General features: G+C 40.8%; 1 protein-coding gene across 33 annotated transcripts in view; it reads right to left on the bottom strand.

Moving 5' to 3' along the window:
- Nucleotides 1-24,947, bottom strand: part of LOC129545947 (ankyrin repeat domain-containing protein 26-like) — a 111,850-nt gene that overhangs the window by 52,354 nt on the left and 34,549 nt on the right. For 20 of the 33 annotated variants that reach the window (XM_088840152.1, XM_088840149.1, XM_088840150.1 and 17 more), the window contains 6 exons: nt 20,556-20,722; nt 8,522-8,636; nt 8,186-8,359; nt 3,661-3,767; nt 2,025-2,162; nt 714-781 (listed from right to left, as the gene is read on the bottom strand). In XM_088840152.1, the coding sequence (XP_088696278.1) occupies nt 714-781; nt 2,025-2,162; nt 3,661-3,767; nt 8,186-8,359; nt 8,522-8,636; nt 20,556-20,722 (769 nt within the window). Of the gene's footprint in view, nt 1-713; nt 782-2,024; nt 2,163-3,660; nt 3,768-8,185; nt 8,360-8,521; nt 8,637-11,490; nt 13,385-15,443; nt 15,628-18,249; nt 18,354-20,553; nt 20,726-24,583; nt 24,667-24,947 lie in introns of those variants that run through there. The other 13 variants (XM_088840169.1, XM_088840171.1, XM_088840172.1 and 10 more) reach the window with 11 other exon arrangements.

The raw sequence follows: 24,947 nt of genomic DNA, 5'->3' as shown, positions 1-24,947 counted from the left end.
ATAGTACAATATAAAATAAAAATAAGTAACAGATCTTTGGGGCTTTACACTGAGTTAGAGTTCCTATCAGAGGGATAACAGCACCTTAGCTGCACTGAATCCTCATAAAGAAGGCACACGAATGACAGGGTTACAAGAGTTACAGATATGAGAGCTGCTCATTTCCCAGAAACTACAGCTCACAGAAAACCAACAAAGGCACGAGATACAGGCCATTGTTTATCATTAGTTATCCTACCAGGAAGGGATTGTTGAGTGAGGTTCCCAGTTTAAACTATGGTAGCTTTTTCAATGAGACTAATCACTACACAGTAACTAATAACTATTCATTCACTAAATGCAAACTATTTATAAAAATTAAAGTTCCACTTTTATAAGAAGTCCAATTTGCTATAATATGATTATAGACGACATATATATCATGCTAACAAACATTTTTTTCTGATTTACACCAAAATCTAACACAGGATTTTAGGGGCCGTGATTAAAAACATGGAATTCTTTCCAGACAATACTGTCTCTGATGTTAAATTACACAATTAACTTCTTTAACAATTCTGAATACTAGACTATTAAGAAATTAATTTAAAAATAAAACACACATTCAATTTACACTAACTTTATCATAATTCTTTCATTATTGAAACTTCCTCACTCCTAGTTTATCTATGGTAGAATCACCAAGAGTAATTCATTATTATCAGATGACGTACCTGGTTTGCTCTTTTCGGGAGGAGTTTTAGGCCTCTTTTCTTTATACTCAGAGATCAGTTTGCAAATGCTATGTGTTGAAAATGTGATAAATAATATTTTAACACTAATATGAAAAACAACTACCAAATATATGTTAAATTCTTAGATTATTTCAGACAGACAATGTCAGCGATAATGTCAAAACTACAACTGTGCCCTACATTTCACGTTTCTAAGTTCTACAGCGTTTCACTCAGCATGGATTTAGAGGAGGAAGGAAAGGCAGAGGCAGCAGTCATGCACTGAGGGCGATACAGCTCAGTGGATTCACTGGGTTTGGCTTGGCGCACGAACACCCTTTCAGACTCGCAAAGCCCCGCTCTGCAAACAGCTGCTCTGTGTTCCTGGAGAAGCTGTTTCTCTTGAGTTCAGAGTCTTCCTCTGCACAACCGGGATCCTACTGCCTTATTTCACAAGGGGATTAAGAGGACTCATTGAGGCAATATATCCCCAAATGCTTGCAGAGACAGCCAAAGAAAGGAATGGTTCTTGAACTTTATTGCTGGAACTACTTTGAAATCCCAACAAAACCAATGTCTGTTTTCTTCTATGTTTAGCATTCAAGGGTTGCAGGAAACTGTGACTAATTATGGTGACTAGTTGTTCTTTGTGGTTTGTTGTTTAGGGAATCTCAGCCCTTATATAATTGGTACCTAAATTTATTTATAAGATATGAACTCACTACACTAGAGAACATAATTATCCCCCATTACTGCAGCTAATTACACCAAGTGCAGAAAACTAATCACAATCAAGACCTGGCCTGGACCACTACTCACCCTTCTCCACCTACTCAAACTCTCAACCAGCAGATCTTTCTGACAGTGATGCTTAATCTCCATGTGCATCTCCGATTCACTTGGAAGACATAACCCTACTCTTACAATGGATGCTGGCAAGTCCTAGGCAGGGCTTACCTCTCTAAATTCCTCTCTGAATTAACTTACGTGAGATTTAAGGATTTCCAGTGAATGGGGCAGACTCAGAAAACATTTACAGTCAAGGCAGATAAATCCTTTGGAAGATTTTCATTATTACAGGAAACAGATCTCATAAGGGGGCCAACTGTAACTATGGAATCTCAGGCAAGATGACACCCACTACTCTGGGAAGGATGACAGGGAACCTATGACCTAAGGAAAGGTGCCCCCACAGGATAGAAGCTGCCTGCAAAAAACAGACAACTCTCACTGGTCATGGAACAAGTAACAGTTAAAATTCTTTTTTGGCTGCAGTTTAGTGAGAACTGGCATTTTAATGTGAACACTTACATTTTAAAACCACTCATAGCAGCATATTCTTCTGCAGTCCATCCAAAGAGATCTCGAGAAAAGACGTCAGCACCTCGCTGAAGGAGAAGACGGACTACATCCATACATTCAGAATTGACAGCAAGCATGAGGGCAGTTCTAAAACAACAGATAGATAACGTCACTCTCAGGAAGTTGAGTTAACTTCCAGAAACAGCTCATTTGATATGCTTTGCCAAAATAACATCTTGCCCGTCCATGAAGAGCGGACCATTTACATGTTCAAGTGTACACCATCGTAAATTACTTCCAAGGCTAAAATGAAGGGATGGAAAAGAAGCCTCCTGTCCCACTGGGATGGCATGTAGCAGCACTTACTATTTCAAAAGTCCCTGATGAGGACTCCCCTGGTGGACTAGGGGCTACGACTCCAGGCTCCCAATGCAGGGGACCCAGGTTCCATCCCTGGACAGGGAACTTCATCCCACATGCCGCAACCGAGAGTTTCCACAGCTAAGACCCTACGCAGTCAAATAAATAAGTGCTTTTAAAAAATAATAACAAAGTCCTTGATGGACGAGAAACTATGCTGAGGTCGCTTATCTGAGGCAGGTGAGTATTTAAGGGACGAATCCCCCATTTCCTCCTTAGTCTGATGTATTATACTTCAAAGTCAGCTAGAGGTTGGGTTAAGCAAAGGCTATTTGCAGGCTTGAAACAAAAATATTAACAACAATGGAAATAAAAATAGTCATCGTGGCACTTACTGATGTTGACAAGCATGTGCTCTTCACTAAAGGAAATACTATATATACACACAGCCACTTTTGAAGGATGTGTTACTATTTGCCTTTTTGTGTCAGGAAACGTATTTGCTGATGATGAGTTATGTGCAGAAGGTCATAACCCTAACAGGTAGGAAAGCTAGGAGTTGAACCCAGTCTGAATCTAAAGCCCATCATTTTCATCTGCATCATCCACCTCTGACTTATCTTTGTTAAAGGAACGGTTTATCCAATTAAACCTATCATTCTTCCTTCTACATTCATTGAAAATGAAAACATCAAAATGTACTAGAAATGAAAAAGGATAAAAACTGATGACCCCACAGTATCTGGGGACAGTGATTACTAATCACTGTTTTGTTATTGTTTAGTCACTAAACTGTGAAGGACTTTTCTTCAATTTAATAACATCAGTATCTTTCAAAGAAAGTAACTGAAAGCAAAGAGTCACCCAAAAGACAAAATCAAGCCCTTTATGTCTAGTATGCATCTTTTAAGGAAAATAGATACGAAGTAGAGGTGAAACAATCATTATAAAAGCATTAAGAAACTCGATACTGTCATAAGGTAAACTAAAAAGCAGAATCCATATTTTATAAAGCTAATGAAACTAGTATGAAATCCCTCAGCTACTCCAAGATCAACCAGAAGCAGGAACAGGTTGCATATGACATCGCTCAATATTAAAAAGGAATATGAATCCTGCTATATATTTCTGCTATATAGTTTTTCACGATTCCCAGTCAGAATAATTGATTTTCTACCTAACTGATGAAGCGTTGATCACAAATGAAACCTCTTATTAATTTAATCTTGATGTTAGCACCAGAGAACAGCACTAAGGTTTTTAAAAAGAAAAAGAACAACTGTACCTTTTCATGTTATCAACTGCATGTATATCTGCTTCTTTCTTTACTAAAAATTCCACTATTTGCTGTTTCCCTTCACTTATGCCAAATAAGAGTGGTGTGAGGTCATCCTGTAAAACGGGAAAAACCATTTCTAATGTACATAGTTAACCTATTTCTAAGCTGAACTGAAAATCATGCAACAGATTCTCTGAACTTAAACATACAATTCAGAAAGTAAAAAAAAAAAAAAAAAAAGGGAGCCCTTCCTCCTCATCCCCCGGGGCACCTTCTATCTCTTCAAGATGCTCCTCCTTCTGGCCTTCCCTGGGGGTCCAGGGGCTAAGACCTGAGCTCCCAAGGCAGGGGGTCCAGGTTCCATCCCTGGGCAGGGAACTAGATTCCGCGTGCCGAAACTAAAGATCCCACGTGCCACAACTAAAGATCCCACGTGCCACAACTAGACCCAGTGCAGCCAAATACGTCTCTTGAAAAAATAAATAATAAAATGCTCCTCCTCTACCTCTTCTAAAGATGAACCACAGAGTCATTCTCTAAAACTCACTTTCAACATTCACTGGTTCCAAGGATCTTTCCTTCTATCATAGTATTTATCAGGAATATTGTAGTATTTACTTGCTCTATTACTAGTCTCAACACTCCTCCAGAGAAAATCAATTAGCTACTAAATCAACTGCATATTTTAGGAACAGTGCTGAGGCAGGAATATATAATATTATCTGTAGCGTGCATAACCTGTCCAAGGATGACCAAGAGTAACCTCAGGAGGTTACAGACATTGCAGTGGGAATATTATCCTCTACATGAACATGCAAAGAGAAAAGTTATTTTTTTTTCTTCCAAAACACCAACTGTGGGCAGCGTGTTTTTCGGCTTTCTCAGGAAAGACTCCTGAAATTTAATCTTACTCGTTCTCCCTTGCTTGTTCCTTCCCCCGCCCTTAAGTTAAACTGACGGGTCAGCATTACTTAGATGCCATTTTGACGCAGAACAACACCGCTTATCTTCAAAGGCCTTTCTTGAGGACTCTCACGTGATTACCTCCAGACCTCCAGGAGGAAGCTGCCTTAATCCCAGAGTTCTGGTCTCTGTCTTGCTTTACTGCTCTTCGTTAAAGATTACGAGGTGAGCTACCAATAAATATGCACTCAGCGTTTTCTCGGGGAGTTGCTCTTCCGTGAACTCTCCCTGCGCTCTCTCAGAATCCTGTGTGTTTGGGAGGCTCATTCAGCGTGAAACCGCCACAAACAACTTAAAAATTCTAATTTGAAAAATTCAATCCCATCCTTAAGAGATTCTTTTACAATATGAAATCAATTATAGATTAACTAGACTGTCTTTAAAACCTTGAAAGAGTTATCAAAATAAACTATAAAACAAGAATTGGAAACTCAAATGCTTATGGAGGGAAAGCTGGTGACGTGAGTAAGTGAAAAAGCCAGGAGAGGCTGGCAAACCAGCGAACACACGCCCCGTACAGAAGGGGAGGCCGCCACATGCAGACCAAACAGTAGAATGGGCTCAGCGGCGACCAGTTTTAGTTCTCTGAGAAGCCTGAAATGCAGATTTCTGCATGAGGTTACTAAATTTTTAATGCTGACTGAGTTTGTGGAGGTAGGTAAGCGAAACATATCCAAGGACCACATTTGGTCTGTAGCCCACTTGTGGTTTTACATTCTGCTGTTTCCAAACAGGTGGGTATAAAGCAAATATTTGTATGTGAAAGCTTTCCTTTCCTTAGTATCATATGTTTCACAAGAAAAGTGGGTCTCAGTATGTAGTAAAAATTGCTCTGGACTCATAATTCTGTTAAAATAAATTTAAAAAACAAGACTCAAAATTCCCACTTGAAGAATGTTTCCACTGCTTGTTAAAACTACAATCTGTTTCTAGGATTCTCCCAGATTATTAACCAAATGGATAATGAGTTCCTGAGACTGCTGAAACTAAATGATTAAAACAATCCCCATCTGTACTAACTTCATGGGTTCTGATGTTTAAAGCTATCATCTTGCTTATGCCAGGGCTCAGCAAATCTAGCAGACTCACTGCAAGAGTCTGTCCTGCTGACACCAAAAGAAGGCTCGTGAATTACTGTTACTGCACTCAGGAAAACCCTGTTGGTAACAAACATCTGTTGACCTAATGACCTGGTTGATAACAGAAGGTGCAAAAGTCTTAAAGGGTCAGACTCCAGATGAAGTAACTTCGCCATGACCAAACCTCTAAAGACTCTTGGCGTGTCACTGAATAATTAGTGGTTGGAAGGCAAAGGAGTTATATCCTTCAAGCCAATAGATATTGCTAAAAATATTCCTTTTAACTTCTCCATCACAGAGGCAGAGGAAAAAGTCAGGCTAATAGTGTTGCAGAGGAGGGAGCTGATGGAAGTAGCTGGCACTGGATCAAACTCCAACTCTTCTATAGATTACTTATGTTTGAGATAGGTGCACTTAGAAATTATACTTAATCACTCCATAGTTCTTCACCAAGGATCGTATCAGAATCTCATGGAAATATTTCTAAAGACACACGTCCAGGCCTTCCTCGATTTATTCCATCAAAATCTTCAGGGAACAGCCTAGGCTTATAAATGTTTTTATAAGCTTTCCCAAGTGACTGTGGTTTTCACCATCACAATCTAGCTGAGAATTAGCACAGAAAACATTCCAGTCTCATCTCTCACCCACATGGCCAATTCCTTCTCTTACTTGAGGATTTGAAGAAAAAAGAAACACGTGAGACATAAGAGTCATCAAAACGGCATTAAATTTTCCTGGGTAAATAGTGGTAGAACAGGGACTAATAAACACAAAAGGCAACCTGATCTCATTGTTTATAAACCCCTTACTTTCTATCCAGACCCAGATTGAGAGCAGAGTCTAGACTCCTATCTAACTGGGTGTTTCTGCCAGAATAGGATAATATTTCTGTTAAATATTTGTTCTTCTCTCTTCTTTCCAACTTAATCACCACCTTTTCACTGCTGATCTGATTTCTGCAGAGTCTTCCTAAAATTGATACCTAGGCAAGTCTCCAATTCACTCAATCTCTTTCTCAAAATAACAACTATTATCCCTGACACTGAAAAGCACCTTACCAAAATATATAAAGTGAAGGGGAAATAAAAAACAAAAACCAACAACTCAGGACTTCTGTGGTGGTCCAGTGTCTGGGTCTCAGTGCTCACAGTGTAGGGGGTCTGGGTTCCATCCCTGGTAGGGAACTAGATCCTGCATGCTGAAGCCAAGACCTAGCACAGCCAAATAAATATTGAAATAAATAAATTTTTAAAAAATTAGCTAAATAAAAAAAACAAAACCCTCTTCTTGGCATACCCCAACTGCCAAAATTCCACCTTGATCTGCATTTTTCACCTGCTTGCTCCTTTGCCTGTCCTTTTAGCCTCGGAAGCCTTGAGCAATGCGAGAGAAATCACTTTTATATAAATAATTTTTTCATAAAATTGGAATGTGTTAACAGCAGCAAGATTTCTATGATGGTGTCAAATGCGTGTTTGAGTTTTAAGACAAAGTCTATTTCTAAGGCAAATTTTGCTTTACTGTGTTATTTTAGACTAATTAGGAAAAAAACAATTTTTTTTTCAGTAAGGGAAAAATACTTGGAAAAAGTTTTTCCTTTAACGAGTGCAGTGTTATCACAGATATCTGCCATAAACACAAAAAAGAACGCTTTACTCTCTAATGCTTCTTGAGTAATATCATGATTTAAAGTGACATCTTAGACAATCAAGTGCTTCCAAAGTATTTTCACTCAGGGAAGGCTGGAGCTTCCAAACAATGAAAACTGAGTCCACTTGTGAGAGTGGGGGAGCTCTCTCTGCAGCTCCTGGCGGGGCTGCAGCCACAGGAGATAGAGCAGGAGGGGCAGCTTCACCATCACCAGCTCCCCTCACTCAGCTGCAACCCCACTGAGCAGCCTCCCAGGGCTGAGCGTGGGAGACCCGAGGTGTGTCTCTGGCAAGCCAAGTGGTCACCAGCACAAGTGACTGCCCTTGCTGGGTGTCACGTGACCTGAGCCACTTGACACGATCTCAGAACCGGGGTCCTGGAGGGCTCAGGGCTGCAGGCCCGTGCCTCCCCCGCCCACTTGCGCCGCCCCAGCTTCCCCTGCTGGGCGCTGGGTCTCCTTCCTCTCACCCCCATCCCTCCCCAAGCAGCTGCACCCATTCCCTGAGCCCCTGGAAGCAGCCACCCACCACGCCACTGCACTCCCCCGAGGCCTTCATTTTTTGTTGGACTTGAGCCTACCACCCACTCCTGAGCACGTTCTAGTGGGAAAATCTTCCTTCTGGGGTAGAAGGGTGGCTGAGAAAGAGAGCTTGGCCCTTTCTGTAGGCTCTGACATTTTCCACCCACCCCGACTTGGCTTTGGAGTTGTTTCCATGGTAACAGGGCCTGCTGGACACTACTCAGTCTACCTATTTACATACTGTTATCAGTAAAACACACCTAGTTTAAAAAAATGCTTGGCAAATATTTGGTCAATAAAGTTAGTTGAGCTATACCTTGTTCCTGGCTTCTATATTGGCGTCATAGGAAAGCAGCTTTGCTGCAAGTGAGACATTCTGGTAAAGGACAGCGTAGTGGAGAGCGGTGTTGCCACAGACGTCCACGACATTCGGGTCGGCACCACACTCCAGCAGAAGAGTCGCACACTCCTCCTGTTGGCATTCTATGGCCTGTCAGTGTCATGCCAAGAAAGAGAGTGTAAATTCTAGGAATTCAAAGGAAACACTCCACAAGCTTCACCAGTTCCCTATAGTTCAATGACATAAATTCATTTTTAGTCTCAGTAGTTAAATCACATCCCCCTCACGGGGTTATGGTTCGCTGCCCCATACCTTCATCAGCGCGGTCTTGTTTTCAGCGTCACAGAGGTTCAGCAGGCATTTTCTCTCCAGGAGGAGAGCTACCACCGCTGCATGGCCATTGGCACAGGCCAAGTGGAGCGCCGTCCTACGAGAGCAAGAGCAGTTTTCAGGAAACTGCCGTGTAACTGTTCCAAAACAAACAACTGTTCATGTGATTGAAAACACTCAGCAGCATGGTACTCCCTTCCCTCTAAACAAATATTTCGTTTTCTTCTGGAGAAAGAGCAGCATATATTAGCTTTAGCTCCCCTTACACAGTAATGAAAGAACAGTCTACTTGAATGGAATGTGCAAGACCTGGAGACTCAGCTCGATGTGGGTCTGACCTTGACTTTCACTCTGTCACTCAGGAGCTGCCGCTCAGCCTCTCTGTGCCTCAGTTTCCTCATCAGCAAAATGGAGAGAGAGTAGCAGTTATCTCACAGGACACCGCTGCGATGCCTCACTGAGATCCATGCACAGGGTTCAGAACGGTTCCTCGCACAGGTAACAGCTAGTAACTCTTAGATTATATTACCATACTTACTACTGTTACTACTCTCTTACAAGGACAACATCTGAATGAAGTCAAAGGATATTACACCTCCTTTGCAGACCTGTTTTGAGGATTAGAGACAACACTGTACTTTGAGGATTCTAATATGCTCATTTTCTCACATTTTAACGTCTCTGACATTGGAATATAATTTAAAACTCACAGTCTTTACAACTATAAATTGTAGCATTTTTGTTTGTTCATTTCTCATTTTTCCTGTTGGTCTAATTCCCATGAGGTGTTTTTGCGTAAGGTTGCTTTAGAGATGATGTATGTTATATATTATGATATAAAACAGGTGCACAACACAGTGACCCACAATTGTGAAAGGTTAGACTGCATTAAAGTGACTATAAAATAGGAGCTATATTCCTCATGTTGGACAATATATCCTTGTAGCTTGCAGGATTTTAGTTCCCTCACCAGAGATCGATCCCTGGGCCCAGAGCAGTGAGTCTTAACCACTGGACTGCCAGGAAATTCCCAAGATTCCCTTGACTTTTGAAAAGGCTGAAAGTTGTCACAGGATACCAATCCTCACAAAAAATTCAAAATTAAATTGAAAGCGACAATTTGTACCTGTGCCACATTCCTATTATTGCCAGAAAGATAAGCCCTGTCTGCTCATCCGACTTCCCTACAGATAGGTTGATCTACAGAGATTTTTAAATTTGGGGGGTTGCTAATGGCAACCCTTTCCAGTATTCTGGCCTGGAGAATCCCATGGAGGGAGATGCCTGGTAGGCTACAGTCCATGGGGTCGCAAAGAGTCGGACATGACTGAGCTACTTCACTTCACTTAAATCAACTGTCAGATTCCTTTTTTCTTTTTGGTGCCCAAACCCAGGAAACTCAGGAATTCGTGCCTTTGAAATCATTCCGAGAAAGTCTCTGGGGTGGGATATATGTATACTTACAACTGATTTATGATGTTGTACAGCAGAAACTAACACAACATGGTAAAGCAATTACCATCCAATTAAAAAAAAATATTAAGGTTAATAAACAGTAGAACCAGAAAAAAAAGAAGGTCTTTGTCAGCACACAGAAAATGTATAGGTAGGAATTTCAGTTTTCTTCTGGTACTTTTCTCACCCTGTGTATTTAAAATTTTTGATCCATACTCCATGTGAAACTTCTTGGTGATATAAAAATGTAGTTATTTTTCTCTAAATAGTTACCAGGTTATTTCTCCACCATCTACACATAATTTATCTTTTCTGATAGAAAATGTCATCCAGCAAATTTTAATATCTAAAAGGGCAAATCTTGTCTGCTATACAAACCTTTCAATTTCATCACAACAATTAAAGACAGTATGTATAACCCAAAATCTTTAAAACCACGATATGTTTATTTGGTTTAAATACGGAAAGATGATATATCCTAAGAAAATGTCTTCCTATTCAAGGACACAGCCAGCTTCCTACTTCAAAGCGGTCTTCTAAGGTCCTTCAGCAAGGGACACAAACACATAAGTGTACACTGATAGAAAACGGATATTGTATTTGAAGCACTTTTAACTCAGAAGTTGACCTGTCATGGGGATTATTTTTCTCACTATGCAGTTTTCTGTAATATGTAACATTATGGTATAAAAATGTGTACATTAAAAATAAGATGCTGACAACATCAAAAATCTGTCCACTGCCAATATCCACAATGGACAATCCATGAAGAAAAGTTTTCATCAATCCCATGAGAAAAACAATGTGAGAGCCAGGGAGTTCCAGAAGATGTTTTGAGGGCTACAGAACTGCAAGGACGTCCAACCAGTCCATTCTAAAGGAGATCAACCCTGGGTGTTCGTTGGAAGAACTGATGCTGAAGCTGAAACTCCAGTACTTTGGCCACCTCATGTGACGAGTTGACTCCGTGGAAAAAGAGTCTGATGCTGGGAGGGATCGGGGGTGGGATGAGAAGGGGACGACAGAGAATGAGATGGCCGGATGGCATCACCGACTCGATGGACATGAGTTTGAGTGAACTCCGGGAGTTGGTGATGGACAAGGAGGCCTGGCGTGCTGTGATTCATGGGGTCGCAAATAGTCGGGCACGACTGAGCGACTGAACTGACTGACTAACAGAACTTGAGCTCTCTTACTCATGAGTACATCATGTTAACGCATGCATAATGACAAATGAAGAGGAGGAGGAAGAAGAAGAAGAAACAAAGATGCTATTCATCTTTTATTTCAGTTCTGTGATTACTGACATTCAGTTAAATACCTTTCAAACGACCAGTAAAGTGCTCTCTAAGGGGAATTATAAGCGGGTCCGAAACCAGCTAAGGCTTTTCCAGCCTATCAAGTCTGTGGGGCGCTGGATCCCACAAAGGTATCTGTGAGCCTTGGGAGGGAAACTCACAGGATGGACCCCTGCCAGGCCCTTCCTCCCCACTTACCTGTTCATCTTGTCCTTGTCGTTCAGGCCATTCTTTCCGAGCAACAGAAACTGCTGCACTTTGGTTACACTGCCTACACTGGCAGCTTTGTGGATTTTTCCGAGGTCCTTGTCTCGGATGTAGTACCCGGGCTCGAAGTTGGTTCTATGATGACCTCTTTCTGTCCCCGGGATGATGGAGGAGCTAAAGGGCAACAAGCCCTTCTTACTCCTGTAGCCCCAAATCTTCTTCATCGCAGAGCCTACGGGCTCCGAACACACCTCACCTCCCCCTTGGCTCTGCACAGTCCCCTAAACCCAACACAAGCACTACAGGTAAGCCTGAGCCGTCCCGCCACAACCTCCCAGCTGGGAAGCTCAACGGTTTGGAATCTTTCATCCCAGAATGATCGTTGCTAAGCAACATCTCTAAACACACTGCCCGTGTGTGAGAATGCCCAGTGTGCATGTGAAAGAACTAGAAGTGCATTTTTCGAAAGAAACAAACAATATCAATAAACCCTTACCTAAGGTAAGAAGGAAAGAGAGGAAACTGAAATAAACACAGAAAGGAAAGCGACATTACAACAGATACCTCAGAAGTAAAGAAGCATAATCATAAGGGACCATTATTATTGATGAACAATTACAAGTTGGGAAACCTAGAAGAAATAAATAAATTCTGAGAAACATACACCCTGTCAAGACTAAAATAAGAAAAAATAGAAAAACTCAACACTCCAGTAACAAATAAGGAGATTTAAATATTAATTAGAAAAAAAACAAAACATTCCCAAAAGCTAAAACCTTAGGACCAAGTGGATTCAAAGCTCAATTCTACCAACATTCAAGTAAGAATTAAAAGTAAGACTATGCAGAGAAAACACTTGACAGAATTCAAAATCCATTCATGATTTTTAAAAAATTCAATAAAATAGCAAAGAAATTTCTTCAATACAATAAAGGCCACTTATGAAAAGCACGAAAAGTGAAAGTGATAGTCACTTAGTCGTGTCTGACTCTTTGCTATGCCAGGGACTATACAGTCCATGGAATTCTCTAGGCCAGAAGAATTAAAAGTAAGACTATGCAGAGAAAACATCTGACAGAATTCAAAACCCATTCATGATTTTTAAAAAATTCAATAAAATAGGAAAGAAATTTCTTCAGTACAGTAAAGGCCACTTATGAAAAGCACGAAAAGTGAAAGTGATAGTCGCTCAGTCGTGTCTGACTCTTTGCTATGCCATGGACTATACAGTCCATGGAATTCTCTAGGCCAGAATACTGGAGTGGGTAGCCTTTCCCTCCTGAATCTGAAAAGGTATCTGAAAAGGAATATGTGTGTATGTGTGAGTGTGTGTGTGAGTGAGTGTGTATTAGTCACTCAGTCATGTCCGACTCTTTGCGATCCCATAGACTACAGCCTGCCAGGATCCTCTGTCCATGGGATTTTCCAGGCAAGAATACTGGAGTGGGTTGCCATTGCCTTCTCCAGGCTGCTGCTGCTGCAGATAAGTTGCTTCAGTCGTGTCCGACTCTGTGCGACCCCACAGACGGCAGCCCACCAGGCTCCCCCGTCCCTGGGATTCTCCAGACAAGAACACTGGAGTGGGTTGCCATTTCCTTCTCCAATGCATGAAAGTGAAAAGTGAAAGAGGTGATCAGTTGTGTCTGACTCTTTGAGACCCCACGGACTGCAGCCTACCAGGCTCCTCTGTCCATGGGATTTTCCAGGCAAGAGGACTGGAGTGGGTTGCCACTGCCTTCTCCACCTTCTCCAGGGGATCTTCCCAACCCAAGGATTGAACCCAGGTCTCCTGCATTGCAGAGATTCTTTACAGTCTGAGCCAGCAGGGAAGCCCCATTTATATAATATACACACACATATACATATTTATCTCAGTAACTGTGTTGTACACCTGAAACTAACAGAATATAGTTAATCAACTATAATTCAATAAACAACACCGTTTGCTAGGTTTATAAACACTGCGTCCGATACCTCTTATAAAGCTACTTCACAGTAAGAGCCTTAACTCTGTAAAAATAGACTAAATTTTGTACAAAAAGGTTTTCCTTGAGAATATGCTACCTTCTAACATTTTAATAGGCAATTACAAGAATTACACCTACTGACAACTGTACTAAGCACTTCTACAAACATCAATTAACTCATTAGCTGTAATGATTCTGGAAAGGAAAAAGTTACAAATATGAGGAAGCTGCAGCCTTTTCCCCAGGTCTTTGAACTCTACTAGTCCTCTTACATCAAACCACATGTCTCCAAGACAAACACATCAATACAAAACAAGCCTCCTGTTTCATTCATGGTACAGACACTAATGGTAAATAGGTAAATAAGGTAAAATTTAGAAAGCTCTTAGAAAGCTATGACATTATTTGCTGCTGCAATAAATTTCATTACCTCTCCATAATGTTTAAAATAGTAAGATGGGGAAAATACGATGAAAAACACGTAATAATTATCACTAAATATATATTATGGCATATCTATCACTGTTTTCAAAAGTTACCTGCACTGAAATAGGACACTCACAGAGCAGAGTGCTCATTTTCTCAAAAGTAGAAGAATAACACCCAAAATGTGGTCTCTGTACTGCCTAGAGTTTCCTCCTTACCATCAGGGGAACTGATAAAATAACCTAATCAGCTGAGGAAGTGAAATCATTACCAAAACCCAGAATATCTATTATTAGTAGCAAGAGCCCCCCTCCTTGGTGTAGGGGGGGCACTTTTATAAGTTTACTCTAAAGAAACAACTTTTTAAAGTGTTCAAAAGTGCTTTTACAAATAGGAAAACTGTAAATGATGTGAAAATGTCGTTTACAGGGCATTGGTTAAAGAAATGACAGTGGGGCCAAGAACGGAGTCTGATTTAGACACTGAAGGTGACGTTGTGCATGGAGTGACCGACACGCTCACCCCAGAGCAGAGGGACTTGGTCGGGTAACGCAGTCGTCAGTGGAATACACACGGTCTTCCTGGCCTAAACCACAATCAGGGTGCCGGCTCCTCCAAGATAGTCACAAAAGATTTGAGATCAATTCCTATGTAAAATATTAAAGGCCTCTCCTTGGGTGAAGCCATCGTATGTCACTACCTGACTACTCTAGATAAATGGATTTGAATTACAAACACTACTTCCCCGAGCTCTCCCCGAGAGCTCTTCGTTGTGGGAGATCTGCTGCTAGGACCTCAAGGATGGGACCCAGTCCGTGTTTGAGAGGGACATGAGGTGTGGGAGCAAATTCCTCTGCTCGGAGATGCCACTCGCAAACTCTGCAGAATGAAGGACAACCAACTTCAAGAGTGGTTTCTACCAACTGCTGGAAAAAAATCCCTGTACCTCTCGAGGATGCCAGTTAACACCTGTCCTTGAAGACTCTACTATGAGGGAGAAAGCAGCTGGGAAAGCTGGAGCCAGCTCGAGGTGTTCACGGGGCAGGTGGACTGGAGGGCTGACGGGCACAGAGGGAGGGGTCCACGACCCTCAGCCACCTGCCAGACTGAGGGCCAGACGCAACTTGATGTAAAATGAGGCACAACGGTCCCTCCCAGTGTCCCTTCTCTTCGAGACCTATTTACTCATGAATGGTCCATCAAGGCTGAAGGAGCCGTTGCCTGAGGTGGGCTGAGAGCTTAACCTCCAGTTTCTATACCAATCTTCTCAGGATCTATTGTGTGAGCGACTGACATGACCTCTTCCTCCTTCTGCTCGAAAAAGTGCACCCAGCATGTCAGAATCATACAGTTCTCATTTCCGGCCTTGCTACTTCGGGAATGTTGAATTTCTTTTCTTTTGTTTGTAACAAGTAACCTAAAATTTCCTATGACACTAAATAAATGGTACAACACGAAATAAAGTGATATATTTTTAAGAAAGGGGATATTATAAATAATACTGATGAAATAGTGTTAGAAATTTGAAATTTTCACCAAAGATTTCTCTACCTGATTCAGATTACTTCTCTCAATCTTCAGTTTCATTTCTACTGCTCGGAAAGTGAGTTCTAGTTGCTCTTTCACTTCAACTACTTTACTATATTCATCTTCTTTACTTCTTAACTGCTCCCTCATTGTTTCATAAAACATATCGGCATTTCTTCTATTCTCTTCTTCTTGCTTTAAGGTGAAGCTGCAAAATTTAAAGCTCTTCTTAGAAAATCATGAGATAATTCACTGCTGCAATAACTTTCTTCCCTCTTCACAATGTTTAAAACAGTAAACGTGGGGGGGGGTACAAGGAAAAACACTTAATAATCATCACTGTTTTCAGACAGAGGGTTAAGAATAAAACCGCATAAAATTTTGTTTTCATTTTCTCTTGAGAAAAATGGCTACTTCATACATCTGCGGGTGGGAACGTAAAGTAAAATAAACTTTCCTAAGAATACTTTACAAATATAGATCACAGACCTTTTTAAAGTTCTCATACTTTAACCAAATAATAACGATATTATTAAAGAAAATGTATTCAAAATAATTAGAAAGGTGGAAATGAATTTATAAAAAAGGTGTTCCTTGCAGTATTAAATAGAATACAGAAAAGTGATAAACAACTGAACGTCAATTTGGTAAATAACTAATGGGGTTTCCATTATGGCAGACTCCTGTATGGTCATGAAAATGATGATTTGGAAAAATATACATTAAGTTACTGGAAGCATTCACTGTTAAGAACCTGCTATATTATTTCCAAGAATTTCACACTCCACAATACTAGTGACACTTTCTCCCCTGTAAAATCCGAGAGGATAAGTTAGTCCTTATAACACGTCTACATCTCTGCAGTATTAAAGGAAACAACAGTTCAAATATTTCTTTAAAAGCGATATGTACAGTATCTCAAGCTGCTGAGCTCTTGTTTCCACTCTACTTTCTGATGCTCTGTGTTTTCACTTCTTTTGTTTCGGACAGCTCTTTTTGTAGCCCACGAACCTTACTTTTCATTTTGTAAAATTCTCCTCTAAGTAGTTCAGAGTGGCTTCTTTGAAAAACTACTAATATTTCATGCGAAAGAATTGTATCCTGAATTTTGAACAAGCTAACAGAATCTGCATGATGAAGAAAACAAAGATAGAAACAAACAAAAAAATTGATGTGAGTAATTTTTGAGTAGAAAGGACTGTGCCTTTCACGTTCACGCATCCACGCACTGAACAAGCATTAAGTGTCTATAATGTGGAAGACATTATTCTAAGCTCTGCAGATAAACAGACGCCCCTGGCTCTTGTTTACCTTGAAGTCTAGTAGAAGAGAAAGATAAATAAAATAATTATGAACTCAGAAGGATACTCCAAGAAAAGAGAGTTCTATGATCACATAACAGAACTTGACACAGACTGGGTCCAGGAAAGATTTCCCTGGGGAAGAGATGTCACACTGAGAAATGAAGGAGGAGCAGGAAGTAGTAAGCGGAGCAGAAGGAACAACCCTGTGGACAGTCTCCAGCTGCCATATGTTTCTAACCAAGACAGAGGGAACAGCTACCGATTTACCTTCCTGAGTGCAGCGAGCAAACACAACGCCGACAAAAGACATTAAACAATGATTTTCATGACAAAGGACTTCAGGGACTGAAGGACAATGATCCTGGAAACACAGGAGGTTAACCTAAGGAACGCTCCAGCTCACTGCCTGGAGAGAATTTCCAGGCCCCAACACGGGGAGAAGGAACAGAAGCTGAGTCAGCCAGACTCCCTGACAGGAGGTGATGAAGCTGACAGTCTGGTGAAACCAAAGTGGGCAGAGATCACAGATCAGAACTGCAGAGAGGAGAGAGTGGAACAGAAAAAAAGACCCTGGAGATCTGAGGAGGAGCCCCTCGGGTATTCAGCAGAGGAACGAACAGCGCCCACTGGGGGGAAACCACCTGAGACCATCTTAAAAGACTACAGGAACCTGTGCCTGGTGCTCACTTAGTCCCAGGAATTCTATCTATTCTCATGAGCCGGGCTGGAAAAACATCTCCTTACAGTAGAACGAACAAGGTAGTCAGTAAGGTCTTGCCTCCAAGGCAGGAAATAATCAGCCCTAGCCCCAGGGTCCCTCTGGATGCACCTAACAAATGATAAGGAGCAAGAGCACAAAAGGATCTCTGGAAAACTCTCAATATCTGGAAACAAAAATCACACGGATCTAAATAACTCTTGGATCAAAGAGGTAATGAAAAGAATTACAAAGTATTTGGAACCGAAGGAAAATGAAAACATTAAGACCAGCAGACATTTTAGGAAACTGACAAGCGAATTCTAAACTTCATGTAGAAAGAAGGGTAAAAAATAAAACCAGATGGAACTACACAATTGTGACCTTTAACCACGCAGCAAAGAGAAGCAACACTTGGGTTACATGATGAGCCCTGAATGTTTAAAAAAAGGCAATAATTACAGTTGCTCTGCAGACCGAGGTTCTGCCAGGTGGAGCGGCAGGGAAGGAAGTCCTGAGATTGTTTCAGTTACTCCAGGAGGAAAATGATGCTGACCTGACCGTGGGTGAAGGCACAGGCAAGAAGAGTCAACAGAAGGCACAGTGAGTGAGAAGGATCACAGGCCGGTGGTTCAGAGTATACACGCACTGTCATGTTCTTTTAATGCAAAACACACTTCTGAGATGCACAGCTCTGTAACATATCCCTGGCTCTAGAGCAGGACTGACAAGGTGTGCATCTATCACTACTCTATACACAGACAGGCTTTCCGTTTACGTTTACACTGCGCTCCTACCTTTACACCCCACGTTGAGAGGTTCTACTTACAACGTGGAACTCGTAGAGTAAAGCACGTCGCCATCCTCAGAAACAGTCTCAGAAGACTGAGTTAAGTCATCCAGGCTGTTCACGTAATTAATTTGTTTTTTGACCTACACAGAAATAATACTGTCTCACAATGTCTTTAAAATATATGTAAAATATATTAAGTGTACAGAGGTGATAAATCTCTTTCTCAAAGCAAAAACAGACACTTCTTAAAAGAACAGATTTTTATCAAAAGGATAACTTTATCAGTAGTGTTTCTAAATGATGTGTTCAAAGTAAAGTTCTCTACAACAAAGGAAGATTTTCTATTTTGCCACTATTCCTTTTACAAAGTATTTTTCACTGCTGCTACTGCTGCTAAGTCGCTTCAGTCGTGTCCGACTCTGTGCGACCCCATAGACGGCAGCCCACCTGGCTCTCCCGTCCCTGGGATTCTCCAGGCAAGAACACTGGAGTGGGTTGCCGTTTCCTTCTCCATTTTTCACTAGGATAATATTTTTTAAAGTTCATTTTTCTTTTTTTTTTTTTACTATACATTCTTCTTTTCATACGGTGTTTTTCTCGCAGGCCTAAAAAACAAATGATTCTTTTCAGGCTAATAGTAAATACTCAAAAATACAAACAATACCTAAACTTTTCTTTTTTAGATAAGCTCTTTGCATTGGCAAGTAATTCTCTATAAAAGGATGCAACAATTAGTAAGAGGAGCATTAAACGACAAAGAAAATATATCAGCAATAGTAATAAAGCATTAAATTTAGATCTAAGGAAAAGGAAAAACATAACGTTACTTGCGTTATGTGATAGAAAGCAGTATACCAGGGTTTTTCGCACCTGTCATTTCCAATAAGAACTAACCTTTATGGCAATAAAACCTATCTGGGAGATATTCCTTAAGTCCCTCTAAGAAATAAACCCATTTTGAATAAACATAATATTAGCTTTTTGAGGACTTCCTAGGCAACTGCTATGCATTATTATAAGCACTTGACATGTCTTAAAGGCATTTTAATCCTCACAGTCATTCTGGGAGATAGGTATAAAAAGAAACGGAGCACAGAAAGGCTGAGTAAGTTGCCCAAGCCCACACAGCACATCACCAAGAGACCCAGGATTCAAACCCAGGAAATGTGGCTTCAAAACTGCTCTTCCAAAATATGCTGAGAAAGTAATATTCAAACTCTTTTTAAGTAACAGGATGGCGAATGAATCTATAGCATTATTCCATGTCTAGCTATAACTATAAACAATAATTTCTGGATCTTAAAATGTATTTCTCAAAAAATAAAAAGACTTCAGATGTAGGCAAGACTGGAAACCTACTTTCAATAAAGATTTGTTTTTCGTAAAGAAATTCATCAATAGGCATTCATTCACCCATTCTGCTGTTTCTTCACGCATCTGACATCCACTTATAGAGCACACAATATGTGTTAATGACACTCTTAGTACAGGAAGCATGGATTTTTGTCATTTAATCTTTATCGTCCAAAAGGAATAATCTGTGAAAGATTGCTATCAATTTTTTTCTCTTTTATATAAACAAAATCGTCCCCCTTTCCTGGAATCTATAAATAACAATGAAGTTAATATGATGTAATGCTTCACAGTACCTTACAAAATCGTAGGTACTCACGAAGTTACTATCAACTACAATCATCAAGGAATGATCAAATCCTTTTCAGAATAGCTTGTTTGTAAATTCACAATTATGTGATTATTGAAAATCTATGTCTGATAGAATTAAGTAGTCATCTGCATATTCAACTATATAGGAATATTACACTTCAGAACCAATGAACAAGCCCTTCCCTTAAAACTATATATGAGCACAAGTATTATGTACAATTAGTTTACTGTCATAGTTTAAAGATAATGTCATACACTCAATAAGCTTTCTACTATTGGAAATGCAAACAAGATTAAATAAACACGTCCTCCGCTGGCTCATTTCCAACAGCATACACACTCTAGAAGCTCCCCTCTTAACATAAAACAAGAAACTCCTTTCAACTCTACGTTCCTCTTCAATTACTATCCAGTTCTTCATTGCCTGTCCCAATAATATTCGCTATGGAGCTGCTTACATGTATTCACTACAGTACAGCTTCCAAGTGCACTATTTACTGAAACGACTTCCGGCCGAAGGCACGGGTCCTCTCCGTAACCTTTCTGCGGTGTTCATCCATTAGAGTTGAGGATTCTCTTCTCTTGGCCTGTATACTATATTATGCTGCTCCATTTACAAAAGAAGTATTGAGTGCTAATATTTCTTCCCCTAGAAATAAAGAATCTGTCCGTGTTACCTGCCATCATCTTGATCCACTTTCCTTAAAATGCTGTCATCATTCACATGCAGCAGACCACAGTCAGTGAATCGGTCTTTCCAAATATTGGTGCAATCACACATTCTTCTTGTGTCCATCTGCCATTGTTCTTTTTCTCTATTTCCTTCTTGGGCACGCCAGGATCGCTACTTTAAAAAATCCACAAAAAAGCCAATGTTTTCAAATAATTCAACTAATAAAGAATAAAAAAACAATTCTTGTAGAATTCCAACTCTTACCCGTCTTAAGTCATTGATTAATTCACAAAACAGTTATGATGTACAAACCATACGCAAGAAAACAAATTCTTCCTTCAAACAGATATACAATTATGATACAATATGATATGTAAGAGTTGACATATGAAAGTGATAAGTGAAATAAGGAAGGATTCACAGACGAAGTGAAGAGAGGAGGCCAAAAGGAAGAGAAAAGCGAGAAATCATTCCATTGGGAGATTAGAATGTGAGCACACAGGTCAGGCACACAACATCTAGGTTGTTTCCTAGGAACCTGGAAGGAAAACTACAAAACACATGAGAGAAAGTAGAGAGATGCATCTGGAAAGACATTGGGAAGAACCTCAAGGGCTACACTGAAAACCTGGAGTCCACTGGCTAAACACAATGATTCTTAGACGTAGGAGCCAAAATTAGATTTACACTATATTTTTTGTTTTGCTTTTAAATACAGTTAGAAAAACCAAGACCAGGAGCTGACTGTGAATCAGATCACGAACCCCTTATTGCCAAATTCAGACTTAAATTGAAGAAAGTAGGGAAAAACACTAGACAATTCAGATATGACCTCAATCAAATCCCTTACGATTCTACAGTGGAAGTGAGAAATAGATTTAAGGGACTAGATCTGATTGATAGAGTGCCTGATGAACTCTGGACGGAGGTTCCTGACACTGTACAGGAGACAGGGACCAAGACCATCCTCATGAAAAAGAAATGCAGAAGAGCGAAATGGCTGTCTGCGGAGGCCTTACAAATAGCTGTGAAAAGAAGAGAGGCGAAAAGCAAAGGAGAAAAGGAAAGATATAAGCATCTGAATGAATATATAATAGCAAAGAGAGCTATAAGTAAGAATAGCAAAGAGAGCTATAAATAAGAATAGCAAAGAGAGATAAGAAAGCCTTCCTCAGTGATCAATGCAAAGAAATAGAGGAAAACAACAGAATGGGAAGGACAAGAGACCTCTTCAAGAAAATTAGAGATTCCAAGGGAACATTTCATGCAAAGATGGGCTCGATAAAGGACAGAAATGGTATGGACCTAACAGAAGCAGAAGATATTAAGAAGAGGTGGCAGGAATACACAGAAGAACTGTACAAAAATATCTTCACGACCAAGATAGTCACGATAACGTGATCACTGACCTAGAGCCAGACATCTTGGAATGTGAAGTCAAGTGGGCCTTAGAAAGCATCACTACGAACAAAGCTAGTGGAGGTGACGGAATTCCAGTTGAGCTATTTCAAGTCTTGAAAGATGATGCTGTGAAAGTGCTGCACTCAATATGCCAGCAGATTTGGAAAACTCAGCAGTGGCCACAGGACTGGAAGAGGTCAGTCTTCATTCCAATCCCAAAGAAAGGCAATGCCAAAGAATGCTCAAACTACCGCACAATTGCACTCATCTCACACGCTAGTAAAGTCATGCTCAAAATTCTCCAAGCCAGGCTTCAGTAGTATGTAAACCGTGAACTCCCAGATGTTCAAGCAGGTTTTAGAAAAGGCAGAGGCACCAGAGATCAAAATGCCAACATCCATTGGATCATGGAGAAAGCAAGAGAGTTTCAGAAAAACATCTATTTCTGCTTCATTGACTATGCCAAAGCCTTCGACTGTGTCGATCACAATAAACTGTGGAACATTCTGAAAGAGATGGGAATCCCAGACCACCTGACCTGCCTCTTGAGAAACCTGTATGCAGGTCAGGAAGCAACAGTTAGAACTGGACATGGAACAACAGACTGGTTCCAAATAGGAAAAGGTGTACGTCAAGGTTGTATATTGTCACCTTGCTTATTTAACTTCTATGCAGAGTACATCATGAGGAATGCTGGGCTGGAAGTAGCACAAGCTGGTATCAAGATTGCTGGGAGAAATATCAATAACCTCAGATATGCAGATGACAGTACCCTTATGGCAGAAACTGAAGAGGAACTCAAAAGCCTCTTGATGAAAGTGAAAGAGGAGAGTGAAAAGGTTGGCTTGAAGCTCAACATTCAGAAAACAAAGATCGTGGCATCTGGTCCCATCACTTCATGGGAAATAGATGGGGAAACAGTGGAAACAGTGTCAGTCTTTATTTTTTTGGGCTCCAAAATCACTGCAGATGCTGACTGCAGCCATGAAATTAAAAGACGCTTGCTCCTTGGAAGGAAAGTTATGACCAACCTTGATAGTATATTAAAAAGCAGAGACATTACTTTGCCAACCAAAGTCCGTCTAGTCAAGGCAACGGTTTTTCCCTTGGTCATGTATGGATGTGAGAGTTGGACTGTGAAGAAAGCTGATCGCCGAAGAATCGATGCTTTTGAACTGTGGTGTTGGAGAAGACTCTTGCGAGTCCCTTATACTGCAAGGAGATCCAACCAGTCCATTCTAAAGGAGATCAATCCTGGATGTTCATTGGAGGGACTGATGCTAAAGCTGAAACCCCAATACTTTGGCCACCTCATGCGACGAGTTGACTCACTGGAAAAGTCTCTGATGTTGGGAAAGGTTGGTGGCGGGAGGGGAAGGGGACGATGGAGAATGAGATGGCTGGATGGCATCACCGACTCGATGGACAGGAGTTTGAGTGAACTCCGGGAGTTGGTGATGGACAGAGAGGCCTGGCGTGCTGTGATTCATGGGGTCGCGGAGAGTCGGACACGACTGAGCGACTGAAGTGAACTGAACTGAAGCCTTTGATTGTGTGGATACAATAAAGTGTGGAAAATTCTGAAAGAGATGGTAATACCAGACCACCTGAGCTGACTCTTGAGAAAACTATATGCAGGTCAGGGAGCAACAGTTAGAACAGGACATGGAACAACAGACTGATTCCAAATAGGAAAAGGAGTACGCCAAGGCTGTATATTGTCACCCTGCTCATTTAACTTCTATGCAGAGTACATCATGAGGAACGCTGGGCTGGAAGAAGCACAAGCTGGAATCAAGATTGCCGGGAGAAATATCAATAACCTCAGATATGCAGATGACACCACCCTTATGGCAGAAAGTGAAGAGGACCTAAAAAACCTCTTGATGAAAGTGAAAGAGGGGAGTGAAAAGGTTGGCTTAAAGCTCAACATTCAGAAAGCTAAGATCATGGCACCTGGTCCCATCACTTCATGGGAAATAGATGGGGAAACAGTGGAAACAGTGTCAGACTTTATTTTTGGGGGCTCCAAAATCACTGCAGATGTTCACTGCAGCCATGAAATTACAAGACGCTTACTCCTTGGAAGCAAAGTTATGACCAACCTAGATAATATATTAAAAAGGAGAGACATTACTTTGCCCACAAACGTCTGACTAGTCAAGGCTATGCTTTTTCCAGTGGTCAGGTATGGATGTGAGAGTTGGACTGTGAAGAAAGCTGATCGCCGAAGAATTGATGCTTTTGAACTGTGGTGCTGGAGAAGACTCGTGAGAGTCCCTTGAACTGCAAGGGGATCCACCCAGTCCATTCTAAAGGAGATCAATCCTGCGTATTCACTGGAAGGACTGATGCTAAAGCTGAAACTCCAATACGCTGGCCACCTCATGTGAAGAGTTGACTCACTGGAAAAGTCTATGATGCTGGGAGGGATTGGGGACAGGAGGAGAGGTGGACGACAGAATATATAATTAAAGTGCTATAAAAACTATTAAGTTATTATCTATCAATTCTAAAAGGGTAATTTTAAAGTCATTGTACTTGTTATGGACACTGTTACAGACTGCATTGTGTTGCTAAAGCAGAGAAAATGGTTCTAAGCCAGAAATTTCAATTTATACTTTTACTTACCTGTGAATGGTTCCTTTCATCTCCTTCAACTTTTTCTTGTTCTTCCTCCAATATCACTTCCAAGTTTAGTTCTCCTGACAAATCTGCATGTTTAGGTAAAATTACATTGTACAGGAGACAGGGACCAAGACCACCCCCATGGAAAAGAAATGCAAAAAAGCAAAATGGCTGTCTGAGGAGGCCTTACAAATAGCTGTGAAAAGAAGAGAAGCGAAAAGTAAAGGAGGAAAGGAAAGATATAAGCATCTGAATGCAGAGTTCCAAAGAATAGCAAAGAGAGATAAGAAAGCCTTCCTCAGCGATCAATGCAAAGAAATAGAGGAAAACAACAGAATAGGAAAATGAAGAGATCTTTTCAAGAAAA

The sequence above is a fragment of the Moschus berezovskii genome, chromosome 9, assembly GCF_049115385.1.
Source record: "Moschus berezovskii isolate FMDL1 chromosome 9, NW_MosBer_1.0, whole genome shotgun sequence".
NCBI classification, from domain to species: domain Eukaryota; kingdom Metazoa; phylum Chordata; class Mammalia; order Artiodactyla; family Moschidae; genus Moschus; species Moschus berezovskii.
This window is presented reverse-complemented; position numbering and strand designations above follow the sequence as displayed.